Source organism: Tachypleus tridentatus, chromosome 11 (genome assembly GCF_004210375.1).
Source record: "Tachypleus tridentatus isolate NWPU-2018 chromosome 11, ASM421037v1, whole genome shotgun sequence".
Lineage (NCBI taxonomy): Eukaryota > Metazoa > Arthropoda > Merostomata > Xiphosura > Limulidae > Tachypleus > Tachypleus tridentatus.
In genome coordinates this window covers 10,211,599-10,232,022 of record NC_134835.1, presented here as the reverse complement: position 1 = coordinate 10,232,022, position 20,424 = coordinate 10,211,599, and the positions used below count along the sequence as shown (strand labels likewise).

At 35.1% G+C, this 20,424-nt stretch overlaps 1 protein-coding gene across 1 annotated transcript in view; it reads left to right on the top strand.

Moving 5' to 3' along the window:
* LOC143231426 (uncharacterized) overlaps positions 1-20,424 on the top strand; it is a 72,074-nt gene that overhangs the window by 36,474 nt on the left and 15,176 nt on the right. Inside the window, exons 2-3 of the mRNA XM_076465967.1 lie at positions 11,074-11,279; positions 13,209-13,344. Coding sequence (XP_076322082.1) covers positions 11,074-11,279; positions 13,209-13,344 — 342 coding nt within the window. The remainder of the gene's footprint in view (positions 1-11,073; positions 11,280-13,208; positions 13,345-20,424) is intronic.

The following is a 20,424-nucleotide window of genomic DNA, read 5'->3' as shown; positions in this document are numbered from 1 at the left end:
TCATACCACATGTAGTATATGTTAGTAACGAAAAGAATAGACAACACAATAAACAGCAACATACTTCATACCACATGTAGTATATGTTAGTAACGAAAAGAATAGACAACACAATAAACAGCAACATATTTCATACCACATGTAGTATATGTTAGTAACGAAAAGAATAGACAACACAAGAAACAGCAACATATTTCATACCACATGTAGTATATGTTAGTAACGAAAAGAATGGACAACACAAGAAACAGCAACATATTTCATACCACATGTAGTATATGTTAGTAACGAAAAGAATAGACAACACAATAAAAAGTAATAGTTTCATACCACATGTAGTATATGTTAGTAACGAAAAGAATAGACAACACAATAAACAGCAACATATTTCATACCACATGTAGTATATGTTAGTAACGAAAAGAATAGACAACACAAGAAACAGCAACATATTTCATACCACATGTAGTATATGTTAGTAACGAAAAGAATAGACAACACAATAAACAGCAACATACTTCATACCACATGTAGTATATGTTAGTAACGAAAAGAATAGACAACACAATAAACAGCAACATATTTCATACCACATGTAGTATATGTTAGTAACGAAAAGAATAGACAACACAAGAAACAGCACCATATTTCATACCACATGTAGTATATGTTAGTAACAAAAAGAATAGACAACACAATAAAAGTAATGGTTCATACCACATGTAGTATATGTTAGTAACGAAAAGAATAGACAACACAATAAACAGCAACATATTTCATACCACATGTGGGTATATGTTAGTAACGAAAAGAATAGACAACACAAGAAACAACAACATATTTCATACCACATGTAGTATATGTTAGTAACGAAAAGAATAGACAACCTGATAAACAGCAACATACTTCATACCACATGTAGTATATGTTAGTAACGAAAGAATAGACAACCTGATAAACAGCAACATATTTCATACCACATGTAGTATATGTTAGTAACGAAAAGAATAGACAACACAAGAAACAGCAACATATTTCATACCACATGTAGTATATGTTAGTAACGAAAAGAATGGACAACACAAGAAACAGCAACATATTTCATACCACATGTAGCATATGTTAGTAACGAAAAGAATAGACAACCTAATAAACAGCAACATACTTCATACCACATGTGGTATATGTTAGTAACGAAAAGAATAGACAACACAAGAAACAGCAACATATTTCATACCACATGTAGTATATGTTAGTAACGAAAAGAATGAACAACCTGAAACAGCAACATATTTCATACCACATGTAGCATATGTTAGTAACGAAAAGAATAGACAACACAATAAACAGCAACATATTTCAAACCACATGTAGTATATCTTAGTAACGAAAAGAATAGACAACACAAGAAACAGCACCATATTTCATACCACATGTAGCATATGTTAGTAACGAAAAGAATAGACAACACAATAAACAGCAACATATTTCATACCACATGTAGTATATGTTAGTAACGAAAAGAATAGACAACACAATAAAAAGTAATAGTTTCATACCACATGTAGTATATGTTAGTAACGAAAAGAATATACAACACAATAAACAGTAATAATTTCATACCACATGTAGTATATGTTAGTAACGAAAAGAATGGACAAGAAAACACAAGAAACAGCACCATCTTTCATATCACATGTAGTATATGTTAGTAACGAAAAGAATGGACAACACAAGAAACAGCACCATATTTCATACCACATGTAGTATATGTTAGTAACGAAAAGAATGGACAACACAAGAAACAGTAATAATTTCATACCACATGTAGTATATGTTAGTAATGAAAAGAATGGACAACACAAGAAACAGCACCATATTTCATACCACATGTAGTATATGTTAGTAACGAAAAGAATGGACAACACAAGAAACAGTAATAATTTCATACCACATGTAGTATATGTTAGTAATGAAAAGAATGGACAACACAAGAAACAGCAACATATTTCATACCACATGTAGTATATGTTAGTAATGAAAAGAATGGACAACACAAGAAACAGCACCATATTTCATTTCACATGTAGTATGCGTTGGTAATGAAAATAATGAAAGTTAGTACTACACTTGAGAATAAAGAGACCCGAACTCCCGTCACGAATATGTTCCTCGTGTCTTTGCAGCAATCACAATCAACACTTTGTGTTTTCTCGATTAAATTTCTCACCAACAACTTTGTTATTCTTCATGAAACACAACAGTTATGGTAATTTACAATAATTTCTTACACCTTTTACTGGGTTACTAGAAAGGCCTACAGTAGATATACTCTTCGAGACATAGACTTTTGAAATCAAACTCGTGTGAAGACTGCTGAGATGAATTTCAATGCATTTAATATTAATATTTAATTTGCATACAAAGATTCAATTTTTGATATTAATTTTTAAACTAATGACGTCATTATTGTGAAAATTTGTCAACCTGTACATAATGTGAGCATACTGAAGTAAAGTTAAGTTATAAATACCAATTTTACGCTCAATTCAAGTTTCTTAAACTTCTAATGGGATTATCGTATCAGAAGTAAAGTTTTTAGATACTGATTTTAAATAAAATAATGTTAAAAGGAAATCGCTCTTTGCAGAGACTGCTCCACCTTTATCCGGTTCATGAGAATCATCAACATGATTATAACACGCGTTTCCTTTATTATTATGATGAGAAATGAACGAAATTACCGCCGACAGAGCGTAGCATGTCTCTACTAAACAATTGTTTTCTCAAACAAAGCATTTCGAAGCCTTAGGCTTAACGTCAATCTGTTCTGGCTTGAAAATAATGGTGATTTTATGCTGACTTTCACTTAGTCTGTGGTCATGTATCATTATGTACCTCTCAGTGTTCCGTCACACCTTGTTTTTATCTCAGTAATTTCAATGGAGATTATATTACCATAGCATATTTTTAATATATTAATTTTTTTACACAAAACAGATAGATAGATAACCAGATTGTATCGTCATACGTAAGTGGCAGTGTATGCAAGTGAGACTGTGACGTCAGTTAAGCGTTATTCATATGTGTTTTTAATCTCCAAAAAACTGCATGTTTTTACATTCAGGTGATAAAATTAACTTTCGTTTTATCAGTATTTAACAACTTATAAACAAAAGTTGAAATTTTTCATTATATGGTCTTTCTTTAATAAAAGCTATTAATAATGTATGTTTAAGTTCAAAATCAATTTCACAAAAGATACGTTATTAATCATATAACTCCCCAAAAATATTATCTTCAAAGTTGAAAACAGGGTTTTTGTCTCAGTACATAAAACATGTTTTTCGTTTGGTGAGCTTAAGACACTGTCCTAACAAATCTCTGCATCAATTTTACTTTAATATTCTATTTAATCAACAGATAAATGAAATTATTAGTAAATAAACACACATATAATCATACAATGCTAACAATATAAAGATATTAATCAAACTATTCACGTGAAAAGTTAGTTACAAGTAATCGTTTTTATTTGAACCCGGGTATTGTTGTGAGTTTGGTTTGTTTGAATTTCGCGCAAAGCTACACGAGGACTATCTGCGCTAGCAGTCACTAATTTAGCAGTGTAAGACTAGAAGGAAGGCAGCTATTCATCACCACCAACCGCCAACTCTTGGGCTACTCTTTTACCAACGAATACTGGGATTGACCGTGACGTAATAACGCCCCCACGGCTGAAAAGACGAGAATATTTGATGTGACGGAGATTCGAACCCGCGACCCTCGAATTAGAAATTGAGTGCCTTAATCACCTGGCCATGCCGGGCCTTTGTTATGAGAAGAACCAAAACTTAGGTGAAAAATTTGATCTTATTAGAACGTTACTTGGCTGAATAAAAATAACTCTATCCTTTGCATTTTGTATGAATATGAAATCAAAGCACCATTTCTTAAAATAAATACGTTCGAATGAAACACCACTTTCTGTATTAATTTTTTTGTATTTTAACATAACCTTTTACGTCCCCTTATTTTACATAATTAGGGTTATGTAAGCAACTGAAGTTATGAATTATTATCGTACGTTATAAGTACATATTTGAGTTTAATAATTGTTAATTTACTTAGATATTTTTGAGAGCTTAAAACCGAATATAAAAATAAAAGTTAAAATTGAATATAAATGTATTTCTTCACACCCGCACACACATTTGTATTGAGAGAGGAGACAGAGTTTTTTGGGTTTTTTTTTAATTTCGCGCAAAGCTACACGAGAGCTATCTGCGCTAGCAGTCCCTAATTTAGCAGTGTAAGACTAGAGGGAAGGCAGCTACTCATCACAACCCACCGCCAACTGTCGGGCCACGAATTATGGGATTGACCGTCACATTATAACACTCCCATGGTTGAAAGGGCTAGTATGTTTGGTGTAATGGAGATTCGAACCCCTGACCCTGAGACTGCGAGTCGAGTCCCATAACCACCTGGCATACATAGATAAAAAGTGGTTTTAATGACACAGATGTTGTTGTTTTGAAATTTATGTAATTATGAAGAAGTTAACCATCAATTAGAGTAAGTGAAAGCATAATTTCTTTTTCCGTATTCATAACCACTCGTATATCAATATAATCCGTAGACCTAGTTATCATATCATATCCCTAGTCAGTAATTTAGTTAAGACTTCAACCCTCTGCTTAAGCCTCTTCCTTATCCGTGCTTATGTTCACAATATATTAATATGCGTAGATATCACGAAGCAAGTTTGTGAATCAACGGTTCCTTAGAAAGGTCGTAATTAATTGTTCTACATCATTTTTTGTCATAAATTACGGATTAGCAGCTCGTGCTCCATGTAAATAATTGTAGGTTAATGACTTTAATAACCTGCACTTCTTTTATAAAAAAAAAATTAATTTGTGTGTATTGTTTGGCGTGTGATTATTTGTATATTATGATATTTAGAATTATAGTTTTGTTAGTATTAACTATATATACTAAGGCATGTTGCAACAACATGTGACAAAGAGAAATGTGTGTGGATCTTTCGCTTTCATTAATTAATTTCCAAGAGATTCAACTATTATTTTCCACCTTATGGTATTCAGCCTAATGGCTAGGTCAGAGACCCTTAAGAATTAGTAATAGAAACTGCTGTCTTAGAACCTGTGAACAGATAAAAGCAACCAATCAACAGAACCCGGCGACCATTATGCCATTACTTTGTTTGTTTGTTTTTGGAATTTCGCACAAAGCTACTCGAGAGCTATCTGTGCTACCCGTCCCTAATTTAGAAGTGTAAGACTAGAGGGAAGGCAGCTAGTCATCACCACCCACCGCCAACTCTTGGGCTACTCTTTTACCAACGAATAGTGGGATTGACCGTCACATTATAACGCCCCCACGGCTGAAAGGGCGAGCATGTTTGGCGCGACCGGGATGCGAACCCGCGACCCTCAGATTACGATCGCACGCCTTAACACGCTTGGCCATGCCGGGCCTACGCCATTACTATATATTAACTAAGGGATATTCGTTACAGTAATAACGATATTAGATCAATTGATTTTCAGGTACATAATATTTTAAATTTGTATGTGTGTTGTTTATTAGCAATCCATCTTAAAATTGGGACTGTATAAACCTTCACTGTGACAATAGCCTATGCTGGCATGAGATAAACCTTACATGATGCAAAACATATGCTGTTCTATTTGGTGATTTTGCTGTTATACTATTGTATTATTAAGGCCTGGTAATAACCAGATAGTTAAGGCGCTCTACTAGTAATCAGAGGGTCGCAGGTTTGAATCCCCGTCATGTCAAACATGCTCGCGTTTTCAGCGTTATAATGTGACAGTCAATCCCACTATTCGTTAATAAAAGAGCATCCCATTAGGTGGCAGTGGGTGGTGATGACTAGCTGTCTTACACTGCTAAATTAGGGATGACTAGCGTAGAGAGCCCTCTTGTGGCTTTGCGCGAAATTCAAAAAACAAACAAAGAAACAAATGGTGTTATCACCACTCAGGGTGTAACTGAAGTATTTGGATTAGGAAACATTAGTTTCAAAAGGTGTTATTGTTCATCTAATGAAACAAAGTGATCAAGGAAACCTTCACACCAGTTCACCAGCTTGCAATAGTTCCACAACACTACTTTTAACAGTTTGTGTTTCAGGCACACGGAAGTCACACTTTTCCGTGTGGAGTCATCATAACAATTTTTGCACCGGGTGTTAATGTATTTCGCATATTAAAGGTTCGAAATAGTTAATTTCCGCAAACTGTTGAAGGCACCAATCCAATATGGTGTCTGTTGTACTCTATAAGGTACTATAATTGTCAAGTTCAGTCACTAGCTATAAGCTTCCTGAAATATTAATAGTGATATACGTAATTCCCTTTATATTCCAAATGTTCATAGATTCTGAAGACAGATATCACTGAACAAGCAGTTTGAGACACTAAGTAGACTGGCTTCAACTAAGATATCCTCAGTGAAGTTTGACATATACTTGCTCTTTCTATTGTCTTTCAGATGTGATATATTAATATAATACATACAAACAGTTTATAGTAGACGTTTTTGTATATCTAAGTTTAATAATTATTCAATATTTTTCTTATAGTTATTGAAAGCAGTCCTGGAACTGATCACCTCTGCAGATGTCACCAGTCTAGGATATCGCTATCTTTACGCTGTCCCATCGGTATTAATGGATAAATTTGAAAAGCTTTTCAAATTATTTTTTTCTTTTCTAGGATTGGATTGGCCAGCTGTCAAAGGTGATGATAAACATCAAACCAATGTCTTTCTTAAGTTGACTTCCAATTTAGTCTTGAAAGGTCTTTTGGAGGTGTCGTTTTGAAGTCAATTTTATGTCATTATCGTTCTAACCTGTTGAAGTTCAGTTTTATATTGGTTTTCACTCTTAAAATTTCACCCATTATTCTACTGGTTTGTTTACTTACTGATAAAGTCTCGTTTATTCATCTTTATTTTTGCAATAGCATGAATTTTATTCTATACTAACGAAAGAACCTGGCTTCGTTCGGGTCATTAGATTGATGTATTCCAATTTAATACGTCGGCATGTGTATTCTCAGGAAATTTTAGAATAACAGTAAAATCTTTTGTTGCTAAACAACAATACATCAAAATCACTGTTACCAAATCGCACTGGGGTTTCTACATATTAAAAGCTGTTATATAAAGAACCACTTCTTCTCGATGTGTTTTTTTTTTTTCTGCTGGCTTGCCTTATTTAAAAAAAAAAAAAAAAAAAATGTTCACGCGCACGCGCACATCCACATAAGTAAGGTAAGTAATACCCGAGTTCACACACTTGAGGTCCATTTATTATGGTTGCAAAATTTCAGCTTCCTGAATTTGTTCTTCTCAGATCAATGATAGTAAACCAATACACAGACACGCAAGACATGAGTATCTGTCAGTCTGGCTGTGTGTGAAATCTATTCGAAATGTAAGGAAATATATAAACATAAGCTGAGACAAGTTGAAATCTGCATTCAGTCCTGTGAAAGTGTAATAACAATATTCCTTATAAGTTGAAATCTGCATTCAGTCCTGTGAAAGTGTAGTAACAATATTCCTTATAAGTTGAAATCTGCATTCAGTCCTGTGAAAGTGTAGTAACACTGTTCCTTATAAGTTGAAATCTGCATTCAGTCCTGTGAAAGTGTAGTAACAATATTCCTTATAAGTTGAAATCTGCATTCAGTCCTGTGAAAGTGTAGTAACACTGTTCCTTATAAGTTGAAATCTGCATTCAGTCCTGTGAAAGTGTAGTAACACTGTTCCTTATAAGTTGAAATCTGCATTCAGTCCTGTGAACGTGTAGTAACACTGTTCCTTCTACGTTGAAATCTGCATTCAGTCCTGTGAAAGTGTAGTAACACTGTTCCTTATAAGTTGAAATCTGCATTCAGTCCTGTGAAATAGTAGTAACACTGTTCCTTATAAGTTGAAATCTGCATTAAGTCCTGTAAAAGTGTAGTAACACTGTTCCTTATAAGTTGAAATCTGCATTCAGTCCTGTGAAATAGTAGTAACACTGTTCCTTATAAGTTGAAATCTGCATTAAGTCCTGTAAAAGTGTAGTAACACTGTTCCTTATAAGTTGAAATCTGCATTCAGTCCTGTAAAAGTGTAGTAACAATATTCCTTATAAGTTGAAATCTGCATTCAGTCCTGTGAAAGTGTAGTAACACTATTCCTTATATTCCTTGTTTTTGGAATTTCGCACAAAGCTACTCGAGGGCTATCTGTGCTAGCTGTCCCTAATTTAGCAGTGTAAGACTAGGCTAGTCTTCATCACCAACCGCCAATTCTTGGGCTACTCTTTTACCAACGAATAGTGGGATTGACCGTCACATTATAGCGCCCCCACGGCTGAAAGGGCGAGCATGTTTGGCGCGACCGGGATGCGAACCCGCGACCCTCAGATTACGAGTCGCACGCCTTAACACGCTTGGTCATGCCGGGCCACTGGCAGTCACTAGTGTTTTACATACACGCACATAATACATTGTTGATTCTTATGCTTGAGAATCTACTATATTTTCACAAGTCTCATTTAATACTATAAGTTACATGAGTTTCTAAATATATATCAAACTGGCAGAAACATCGATATTAAAATATAAAGAACATTTAATAGTAAATTCGTTACTATTAATCTAAAACTATAAAAATGTCATACTTGCTTATTACTATTATTATTGTATTTTAATTAAAGCAAAAACGTAAGAACTTTATTATCAGTTCATTTTGTTTGTACAAATAATTAGTGTTGTGTGAGGGTCTTCATTAGATGCAGCCTTAAAGTCAGTTTTGTATTGGTTACAGTGTTTTGTTTCCTGATTGATTCACAGCATATAGTCTGACGTGGCTTCGTTAAAAGAATCACACACACACACTTTATCAAAATGTTGGCCAAACGTAATTATTGTATTATACCAAACAAGCTCGGCATGGCTGGGTGATAAATACGCTCGACTCGTAATTCGCGGGTTCGAATTCCTCTCACACCAAACATGCTAGCCCTTTATCTTTATGGTTGTTGTTGTTGTTGTTGTTTTGAAGTAAGCACAAAGCTACACAATCGGCTATCTGTGCTCTGCTCACCACGGTATTGAAACCCGTTTTTTAGCGTTGTAAGTCCGCAGACATACCGCTGAACCACTAGGGGGGGAGCTTATCTTTATGGAAAAGGACTTTTAATTTTGTGTTTAAAGCAAAGCTAGTGTTATCATATGTTAGTGGTAATATGAGGGTCCCGGGTTCGAATCCCTGTCACACCGAACATGCTCGCCCTTTCAGCCGTAGGGGCGTTATAATATGATGGTAAATCCTACTATTCGTTGGTAAAAGAGTAGCTGTAGAGTTGGCGGTGGGTGGTTTGGACTAGCTGCCTTCCTTCTAGCCTTACACTGCTAAATTAGGGACAGCTAGCGCAGATAGACCTCGTGTAGTTTTGCGCGAAATTCAAAAACAAACAAACATACTAAGTCCTAACATTATTTGTCGCACAGATAATCACTCAGATGTTTAGATATTTTCAGTGTGTATTAATTGGATATATATAATTTTCATTTCGTTCCGTTAAGAACGCTATTCGGTATTTCGATTGTCTCATACAAACACAAAGTGTTTCAAGAGATATTGCAGTAACAAAACACGGTTACAGAAAAACTAAAATTTACAGCATTTTAACTTTGAAAACAAAATCATCTTTGTCACATGACAACAATAAATTTCGTACTTAGGTTTAATGTCAGCTAGGATTCTGATGAGTGTCAAGTGTCTTGGAAGACAAAGTAAACTAAACATTCAATATTACGGACCTAAATAAAAAGTTAGTAGAGGCGGCTTTACATATTTACATGACATTTGATCACAATAAACAGAAGGATCAGCGTCATTAATGTCGATGATAAAATACCGTGATTCTCCGAAAATAAGACAGGGCTTATATTAATTTTCACTCCAAAATATGACACTAGGGCTTATTTTCGGGGGATGTCTTATTTTGATATATTAAAAAAATGAAGTTATAAAGTAAAACTATTAAACTAACCATTTAAAATAAACTATTATTAAACTATTAAACTAACTGATTAATACTTAAACAAACTAACTATTAAACTAATTAATAAATTAATTTTTTTTTATTTCGTTCCTCTTCCTGCCACTCTTAACTAGGGCTTATTTTAAGGGTAGGGCTTATATTAAAACTATCCCCAAAAATCACACTAGGTCTTATTTTATGGGTAGGTCTTATTATCTGAAAAACACGGTATGACTTTTCTTGACGAGATGTGACTTCTTACTGTTCCAAGAGCAACTTACTCAATTGACAAATTAGTAACAGCCTGTCGCAGCTGGGCAGATTCCAATGTAAGTATTTTCTTTGAGACTTAACAACGGTTCCTGAACTGGAGAACTGTTTGTTTTTTGAATTTCGCACAAAGCTACTCGAGGGCTATCTGTGCTAGCCGTCCCTAATTTAGCAGTGTAAGACTAGAGGGAAGGCAGCTAGTCATCACCACCCACCGCCAACTCTTGGGCTACTCTTTTACCAACGAATAGTGAGATTGACCGCACATTACAACGCCCCCACGGTTGAAAGGGCGATCATGTTTAACGCGACGGGGATGCAAACTCGCGACCCTCAGATTACGAGTCGCACGCCTTAACACGCTAGGCCATGCCGGGCCACTGGAGAACTACAGACTCTATGCTTCCATTCAAAGACCACCGAGTGAGCAGCTTATGACACTGACAGACTGAATGACTTTGGTTTTAAGACCCTGACAGTGACCTTGTTAAAAATGAAATAAGGGAGTATTACATAGCACTGATTCTGCTTTATCATAGCTTTAATATTACACGTTTAAATGCTTTATACAGCATGCAACACTCACAGACCTACACATGGAGGAAGACATAAGTGGACAGCTTTAATGAAACAATAAGTCACTTCAACTAGTTAATGAATTAACTACCGGGTTAAAATATTTTTAAAACAAAATACGTTTATTTCAGAAATCAAATGCCTCCAGCTTGTCAGACTCCACGTTCCAAATGTAGTAATTACCGGCCAGCCAGCATGGCTCAACTGTACCTACGACTTAGAAACGGATGCCCTGTATGCCGTGAAGTGGTACAAAAATGAAACTGAGTTCTACCGTTATGTTCCACGTGACGTTCCCCCTGCCCAAACTTACAACCTCCCAGGAGTTTATATAGATGTAAGTAAAGATGTGTCTTTATGATGTCAGTTTCCAGAAAATATCATAATACATTTAGCTGATGTGTACACAATTATTCCAAGAGTGGTCCCCAGATCAGTATATCTTAATTATTTAAACATTATATCAGTATATCTTAAACAGTAAACAGTATATCTTAATTATTTAAACATTAAGCAGTTCTTGTGTTGATGTTGTTAGCAAAACGTATGATAAATATATAATACTGAAATAAATATAAATAGCAATAGGTTATCTACTAAGTGTCATTTTCATCACTTTAACATCAAGGTCAGTGTATTGTGTTTTTGTTGTTTTGTTTTGTTTTTGTCGTTCAAATTCGCTTTATGCCCACAGCGAGGACCTAACCCTGAATGTTAACGTCGTAAACCATAAAGCTCACAACTAAACGACTAAAAAACCTATTAGGAATGGTATAATGTAACTTTATACACAAATATATTCTTGTTTTTTATTTTAAAGAGTCACACCAAATTTGTAAACACACGTTAACATAATTTCACAAGTCTTAACTCTGATATTGAATTCAAGACATCTTAAAATATTTGATCATTACCAAAACAGCTCTTTTTTTTTCAGCATTTTGTCTCAGTTGTTCCAAATATAAATGACACGATAACTAATGTACAATAATTTGCTAGAAAACAGCAATTATGTTCTCCTGTGCTCTTTAATTTTGATTTACCGCGCAACGTTCCAGGGTGTGTGCTGAAACAAACATACATATGTAACTGAAATTGAAAAGAAAGTTCGACTTTAGAACCACCTGAAGGGGAGGAGCTAGAGCTTTGGAGAATCTGTCATTTTCTCTTTATTTAATATCAATGAGTTGGAGTGTGGTCCACAGTCGACGGCTGTCTATAAAGTAGAAAGCTTTATGTTTGTCTATAAAAAACTATCAAGAGCATGAAACCATTCAAATTGTTTGATGCAGTTCAGAGGATAGATATAATACAATACAGGTGAATAACTATAAAAATTACAAAAATATTCGATCTTCATTGATTATACCTACGAAAAAAATCAATAAATAAATACTGGGTGAAACAACTCACGTTTAAACTTACTTAAAGACGGTTTGTTTGTTTTTGAATTTCGCACAAAGCTACTCGAGGGCTATTTGTGCTAGCCGTCCCTAATTTAGTAGTGTAAGACTAGAGGGAAGGCAGCTAGTCATCACCACCCACCGCCAACTCTTGGGCTACTCTTTTACCAACGAATAGTGGGATTGACCGTTACATTATAACGCCCCCACGACTGGAAGGGCGAGCATGTTTGGCGCGACGGGGATGCGAACCCGCGACCCTCAGATTACGAGTCGCGCGCCTTAACGCGCTTGGCCATGCCGGGCCACTTAAACTCCAAAAACTGTACACTGCGATTTCATATGCATCTCTTAAATAATGTTATACATTTAAGTTTCAGGTTTACGCTTTCTAAAACATTTATTATTTTTCAACAAATATTCTCAGTTTTATACACATTTTTATAAATATTTTGTATAGCAGCGCTTTGAATCATGTGTTTATAAATCGAATAAATCAAAGACTGTGAAACAAAATCGCTAATACAGCGGTAAGTCTACATATTTACATCGCTAAAATCAGCCGTGAGGGGTTATAATATGCCAGCCAATCCCACTATTCGTTGCTAAAGAGTGGCCCAAGAGCTGGAGGAAGGTAGTGATGACTAGCTGTTTTCTCTCTAGTCTCACAATGTTAAAATAAGGACGGCTAGTGCAGATAGCCCTCGTGTAGCTTTGCGCGAAATTCAAATAAAACCAATTCCTCTTGTCTTATACTGCTAGATGAGGAATGGATAGCACAGATAACCCTTTGCGCGAAATTCAAAAAGAAATCTATTTGTTGTCGCTAGTACTAAAAAAATTAATGATCCGTTTTCTTTCAGTTGGACAAGTCTCATGAAGGTCACGTGTATTTTAAAGCAACAGACATCGACACTGAAGGTACTTACAGATGTGAGGCGTCAGCTGAGGCTCCTTCTTTTCAAACTGTAATGGGAGAAAAGAAAATGAAAGCGTTCGGTATGTGACACTTGTTTTTATTTGAGCTTTCTCATGAATAATATTATCTTATGTAAGAATCTGGTTTTGAGTAACTCAGTTGGTCACAGATTACTTACCTGATTATAAAACATCACACAGATATGCGCCGTATTCTGATACTTGTCGTAGAGTCTGATAAACACCATGTATGTACGTTCTCTATGACAAAAAATAAATAAATAAAAAATGGCGTGCCTAAAATTGGCATGGTGATACTCATCCTTACATTTATATCTAAGTTTCTAATGTTCAATTTTTTCACAAATCAGCACCACCATCCGTCATCTGCACCAGGGAATTAACTGTCCCTTTTGTGACGCACCTGCAGCCGAAAGTGTTTGTTTGTTTGTTTGTTTTGAATTTCGCGCAAAGCTACTCAAGGGCTATCTGCACTAGCCATCCCTAATTTAGCAGTGTAAGACAAGAGGGAAAGCAGCTAGTCATCACCACCCGCCGCCAACTCTTGGGCTACTCTTTTACCACCAAATAGTGGGATTGACCGTCACATTATAACGCCCCCACCGCTGAAATGGCAAGCACGTTTGGCGCGACCGGATTCGAATCCGCGACCCTCAGATAGCCGAAAGTGAGGGGAATATTTTATGGTGTCACAAAGGTTCGAACACGGGTCGCTAGCTTCAAAACTTTAGACCCTACAAGAGGTTTTACAAAAATAAAATAACCGTCTATACTGTATTTAATAACTGAAGGTATAACAGTTGACTGCATAGTGTTTTTAAACCTGTTAGTTTGTATGTAATCGCTGGCCGGAATGAAGCAAAGTTGTACGGCAAATATATATATATATCAAAATATCTAATTGTCTCATTTAATCTTTTTGTTTACAAATAATTATTATTTTTGTCTAATACCTTTATTTGTGTCTTGTTTATTTTAACTTTGTGCGAAGTTGCACGAGGGCTTCCTGCGCTAGGTGTCCTTAATCAGACAGTGTAAAACTAGAGACAAAAGCAGTTTGTCATCATCACCTACCGCCAACTTTCGGACTACTCTTTTACCAACGAATATTGGGATTGACTGTCACAGAAGTACATCCCCACGGCTGAAAGGGCGAGCGTGTTTGGTGGAACAGGGATTCGAACCCGCGACCCTCAGATTAGAAGTCGAACACCATAACCACTTGGTCATACCGGAAACTAATAAATGTGAGCGTTACAAGATAATGTAGTAATAATTACGAGAAATAATTAGCCTGTTTAAAGTAAGAGATATATGTTATATATAAGAAAGGTTGCGTTATCAGAAACACGTAAAATACCAAGGCAAAGGAAAAGAAAAGGAACAGAACTTCAAACTCTGGTGAACAGAAAAACAATTTTATATGTTAACAATATTACATATTAACAGTATTACATATTAACAATATTACATATTAACAGTATTACATATTAACAATATTACATATTAACAATATTATATATTAACAGTATTACATATTAACAATATTATATATTAACAATATTACATATTAACAATATTATATATTAACAATGTTACATATTAACAATATTAGATATTAACAGTTTTACAAATCAACAATATTATATCTTAATTTAATAATAATCCAAATAAGCCTCGCGTAGTCTGGGAGTTAATTCGTTCGAATCGGAGTATCGCAAGTTCAAATCTCCGTCATTTGCTCCCCCAGAGGTGGCTTATAATGTAGCTATTCCTTGGTGAAACAATCCTTCAAGAGTTGATTGTGGGTAGTGATGACTAGCTTCCTTCCTTCTTGTCTTACATAGCTAAATTAGGGACGGCTAGAGCAGATAGGCTTCGTTTAGTTTTGCGTGAAATTCATGACAAACGAATCCATTACTCTAAATATTTTAAATGTTTAAATAATGCTTATTTCGATTCATTTGAAATCTCGCGGCCAGGTATGGCCAAGCGTGTTAAGGCGTGCGACTCATAATTTTAGAGTCTCGGGTTCGCATCGCCGTCGCGCCAAAGATGCTCACCCTTTTAGCCGTGGGGGCGTTATAATGTTTCGGTCAATCCCACTATTCGTTGGTAAAAGAGTAGCCCAAGAGTTGGCGGTGGGTGGTAATGGCTAGCTGTCTCCCCTCTAGTCTTACCCTGCTAAATTAGGGACGGTTAGCACAGATAGCCGTCGTGTAGCTTTGTGCGAAATTCAAAAAAACAAAAAACAACATAAAAATTCGTATTCCTCCAAGATGTAATAAGTTACCGTGGTAATATTGTCTTAGCTGAGATAGAGTAATTGTACATGATTCGACGTACGGTCTATTCCTCACCATAACATGTATGCATACATGACACTTTATCATGGTAATTATGGGTATTTAGCATTCACTTAAAGTAAATGAAATATATCGTAGGTACTTAGAGCACTCATCAAAATAATTCAGTAACTCTTATGAATATGTATAGAGGTCGCTGTCGGAATGATTCTTTTTTATATAGTATTCGTTATTAATGCATTATAGTCATCTTGAATACAGATATGTCATCTTTAATATGCACAAAGTTATAAAAAGACAGGAAGTCGGTGCGATGATACAGTAGACCAATGGTATGTTGTAGTCTCTGTGAGCAAATAAGAGTCACATGCTGTTCGATAGATACTCTGAGTGTTCAGTAGTCAACAGGTACATATAGTAGCCACTGTAAGTGTTTAGTAGTCAACAGGAACATGTAGTTTTAAACATATAGTAGCCACTGTAAGTGTTTAGTAGCCACTGTAAATGTTTAGTAGTCAACAGGAACATATAGTAACCACTGTAAGTGTTTAGTGGTCAACAGGAACATATAGTAGCCACTGTACGTGTTTAGTAGTCAACAGGAACATATAGTTTTAAACATATAGTAGCCACTGTAAATGTGTAGTAGTCACTGTAAATGTTTAGTAGTCAACAGGAACATATAGTAACCACTGTAAGTGTTTAGTGGTCAACAGGAACATATATTAGACACTGTAAGTGTTTAGTAGTCAACAGGAACATATAGTTTTAAACATATAGTAGTCATTGTAAATGTTTAGTAGTCACTGTAAGTGTTTAGTAGTCACTATAAGTGTTTAGTAGTCAACAGGAACATATAGTCATAAACATATAGTCGCCACTGTAAATGTTTAGTAGTCACTGTAAATGTTTAGTAGTCAACAGGAACATATAGTTTTAAACATATAGTAGTCATTGTAAATGTTTCGTAGCCAAGAGGTACATACAGTCATAAACATATAGTTATCACTGTGAGTGTCTAATACTCAACAGAAACATATAGTCATAAACATACAGTAGCCACTGTAAATGTTTAGTAGTCCCTGTACATGTTTAGTGGTCAACAGGAACATATAGTAGCCATTGTAAGTGTTTAGTAGTCAACAGGAACATATAGTTTTAAACATAAAGTAGCCACTGTAAGTGTTTAGTAGTCACTATAAATGTTTAGTGGTCAACAGGAACATATAGTAGCCATTGTAAGTGTTTAGTAGTCAACAAGAACATATAATTTTAAACATATAGTAGCCACTGTAAATGTTTAGTAGTCACTATAAATGTTTAGTAGCCACTGTAAGTGTTTAGTGGTCAACAGGAACATATAGTAGCCACTGTAAGTGTTCAGTAGTCAACAGGAACATATAGTAGCCACTGTAAGTGTTTAGTGGTCAACAAGAACATATAGTAGCCACTGTAAGTGTTCAGTAGTCAACAGGAACATATAGTTTTAAACATATAGTAGTCATTGTAAATGTTTAGTAGCCAAGAGGAACATACAGTCATAAACATATAGTTATCACGGTGAGTGTTTAATACTCAACAGGAACATATAGTCATAAACATATAGTTATCACGGTGAGTGTTTAATACTCAACAGGAACATATAGTCATAAACATATAGTAGCCACTGTAAATGTTTAGTAGTCAACAGGAATATATAGTAATCACTGTAAGTGTTTAATAGTCAACAGGAACATATAGTCATAAACATATAGTAGTCACTGTAAGTTAGTAGTCAACAGGAACATATAGTCACAAACATACAGTAGTTAACAGGTAATACGAACCCGGGAGAAACAGACTAGTAGTAGAACGCCCTGTCTACCAGGCCAGACTTGATGGAGGACAAAGAGTTAACCTCAACACTTTTCATTCTTGGTCTAACCTAGTCTTTCATTCTTGGTCTACTCTAGTCTGCTCACACATGTGAACAACGTTTTTCCCACAACAGAACACGATTTTTCAAACTTTAGGTTCACGTTCCTGTCACGTTAATCACTAAGACACACCCAGCTTAACTATTGCTCTACTAACAACATTACTTTTTGTTTCAGGAATGGGTGTTAACAATACTAAGACACACCCAGCTTAACTACTGTTCTACTAACAACACTACTTTTTGTATTCAGGAATTGGTATTAGCAATACTAAGACACACCTAGCTTAACTACTGCTCTACTAACAGCATTACTTTTTGTATTCAGGAATGGGTGTTAACAATACTAAGACACACCTAGCTTAACTACTGCTCTACTAACAGCATTACTTTTTGTATTCAGGAATTGGTATTAACAATACTAAGACACACCTAGCTTAACTACTGCTCTACTGACAGCATTACTTTTTGTATTCAGGAATGGGTGTTAACAATACTAAGACACACCTAGCTTAACTACTGCTCTACTAACAGCATTACTTTTTGTATTCAGGAATTGGTATTAACAATACTAAGACACACCTAGCTTAACTACTGCTCTACTGACAGCATTACTTTTTGTATTCAGGAATTGGTATTAACAATACTAAGACACACCTAGCTTAACTACTGCTCTACTGACAGCATTACTTTTTGTATTCAGGAATAGGTGTTGACAATACTAAGACACACCTAGCTTAACTACTGCTCTACTAACAATATTAGCTTTTGTATTCAGGAATGGGTATTAACAATACTAAGACACACCCAGCTTAACTACTGCTCTACTAACAACATTACTTTTTGTATTCAGGAATGGGTGTTAACAATACTAAGACACACCCAGCTTAACTACTGCTCTACTAACAGCATTACTTTTTGTATTCAGGAATGGGTGTTAACAATACTAAGACACACCCAGATTAACTACTGCTCTACTAACAATATTACTTTTTGTATTCAGGAATGGGTGTTAACAATACTAAGACACACCCAGATTAACTACTGCTCTACTAACAGCATTAGTTTTTGTATTCAGGAATAGGTGTTAACAATACTAAGACACACACAGCTAAACTACTGCTCTACTAACAGCATTACTTTTTGTATTCAGGAATGGGTGTTAACATTACTAAGACACACCCAGCTTAACTACTGCTCTACTAACAACATTACTTTTTGTATTCAGGAATTGGTGTTAACAATACTAAGACACACCCAGGTTAACTACTGCTCTACTAACAGCATTACTTTTTGTATTCAGCAATGGGTGTTAACAATACTAAGACACACCCAACTTAACTACTGCTCTACTAACAGCATTACTTTTTGTATTCAGGAATGGGTGTTAACATTACTAAGACACACCCAGCTTAACTACTGCTCTACTAACAACATTACTTTTTGTATTCAGGAATGGGTGTTAACATTACTAAGAGACACCCAGCTTAACTACTGCTCTACTAACAACATTACTTTTTGTATTCAGGAATGGGTGTCAACATTACTAAGACACACCTAGCTTAACTACTGCTCTACTAACAGCATTACTTTTTGTATTCAGGAATGGGTCTTAACAATTATTCTCATTACTCTAATACATAAGTTTAACACGTTGAATCAAAACGATTTTAGAGTCTCACCAAGTCGTTATAATTCACGTCGCTAATTTCGGTCATACTCTATCTGACAACTGTACATACTGACAGTAGCCCTGCAGCGTAGTTTCAATTTATCTATTTTTTCCAATGTATTTAAACACAGTGAATATTAACATTTGGTAACTTTTAAATTCCCAATCTGAACGCAACCTTATAATCAGAGTGTATGAATATTCTGGATAGGAAGTGACTCTTATACACTATTCCCAAAATCGATCAATTGCCGATAGTTTCGCACGACCAACGCCCCGTCAAACAACGTCAAATTGAAGTTTTAATATATTGGCGTGTTATTTGCTGTCTTGCATGTTTAAAATCGTTTTAATGTATAGTTTTAAAACTCTACCTCTGAGATTAGTACAGATGTTGTTTTGTTTTATCCAAAACATTCTTAAAAAAAAATTCGATCAAATGCAGTACAAATCTGCCAAACCAAAACGATGATTCGAGCCATTGCGAATCTAAATTAAATCCTCAAAATGAAATGTTTAAGGTCAAAAGAGCTATGATTATTTTTATTTTTTAACTCTCACTACATTAGTACAACTAATAATCAAAACATCTATCTAAAGTAACGTTTTCAATGAAAACTCCACCAATATATCAATATGATACTTACCATGGTTCTTTCAACGTTCTTGTGTAACCGAACACCACGTTGTTCAAAATTCACTCCTTCTTTTAAAATTCATTCATCCGTAAAGACAGCGATGTTCCGGTAATTTTAATAACTTCGCTGGTATTTTACGAATTTCCTTATATTAAACGATGAGACGGAGTTCTAAAACAAGCTATGTTTTTTACAAACGCTATATCTTAGATTCATGCTAAATTAGAACATTTAACTTAAACTCTAACCTGACTGCTACTCAAACACGAACAAGTCAATTCTTAAGAAATTCTGTCCTCAGCCTTTACTTCGAATATTAAAGACGTTTATATTACAATCAAATATAAAACTAAGCTGAAAAACACATTTGGCATCGCATTACTTTCATTCTGATTATAAATCCGTGTTATTAGAACCTTGTATTTAAGAAAATGTAAACCACTTCTTGAATCTTTCTCATCATGTTTTCCGTATTAAAGTTTGTAAAGCGTTGCTGCTTTACGAATCAGTAAATCCTCAAATCTCGTGTTTTTTAGGAAAGTTCTTTCCGTTCTCATTAGTTGCTTTCCAATGGGAAAATGTTGTACTGTTGTACTCAAAGAGAGCGAG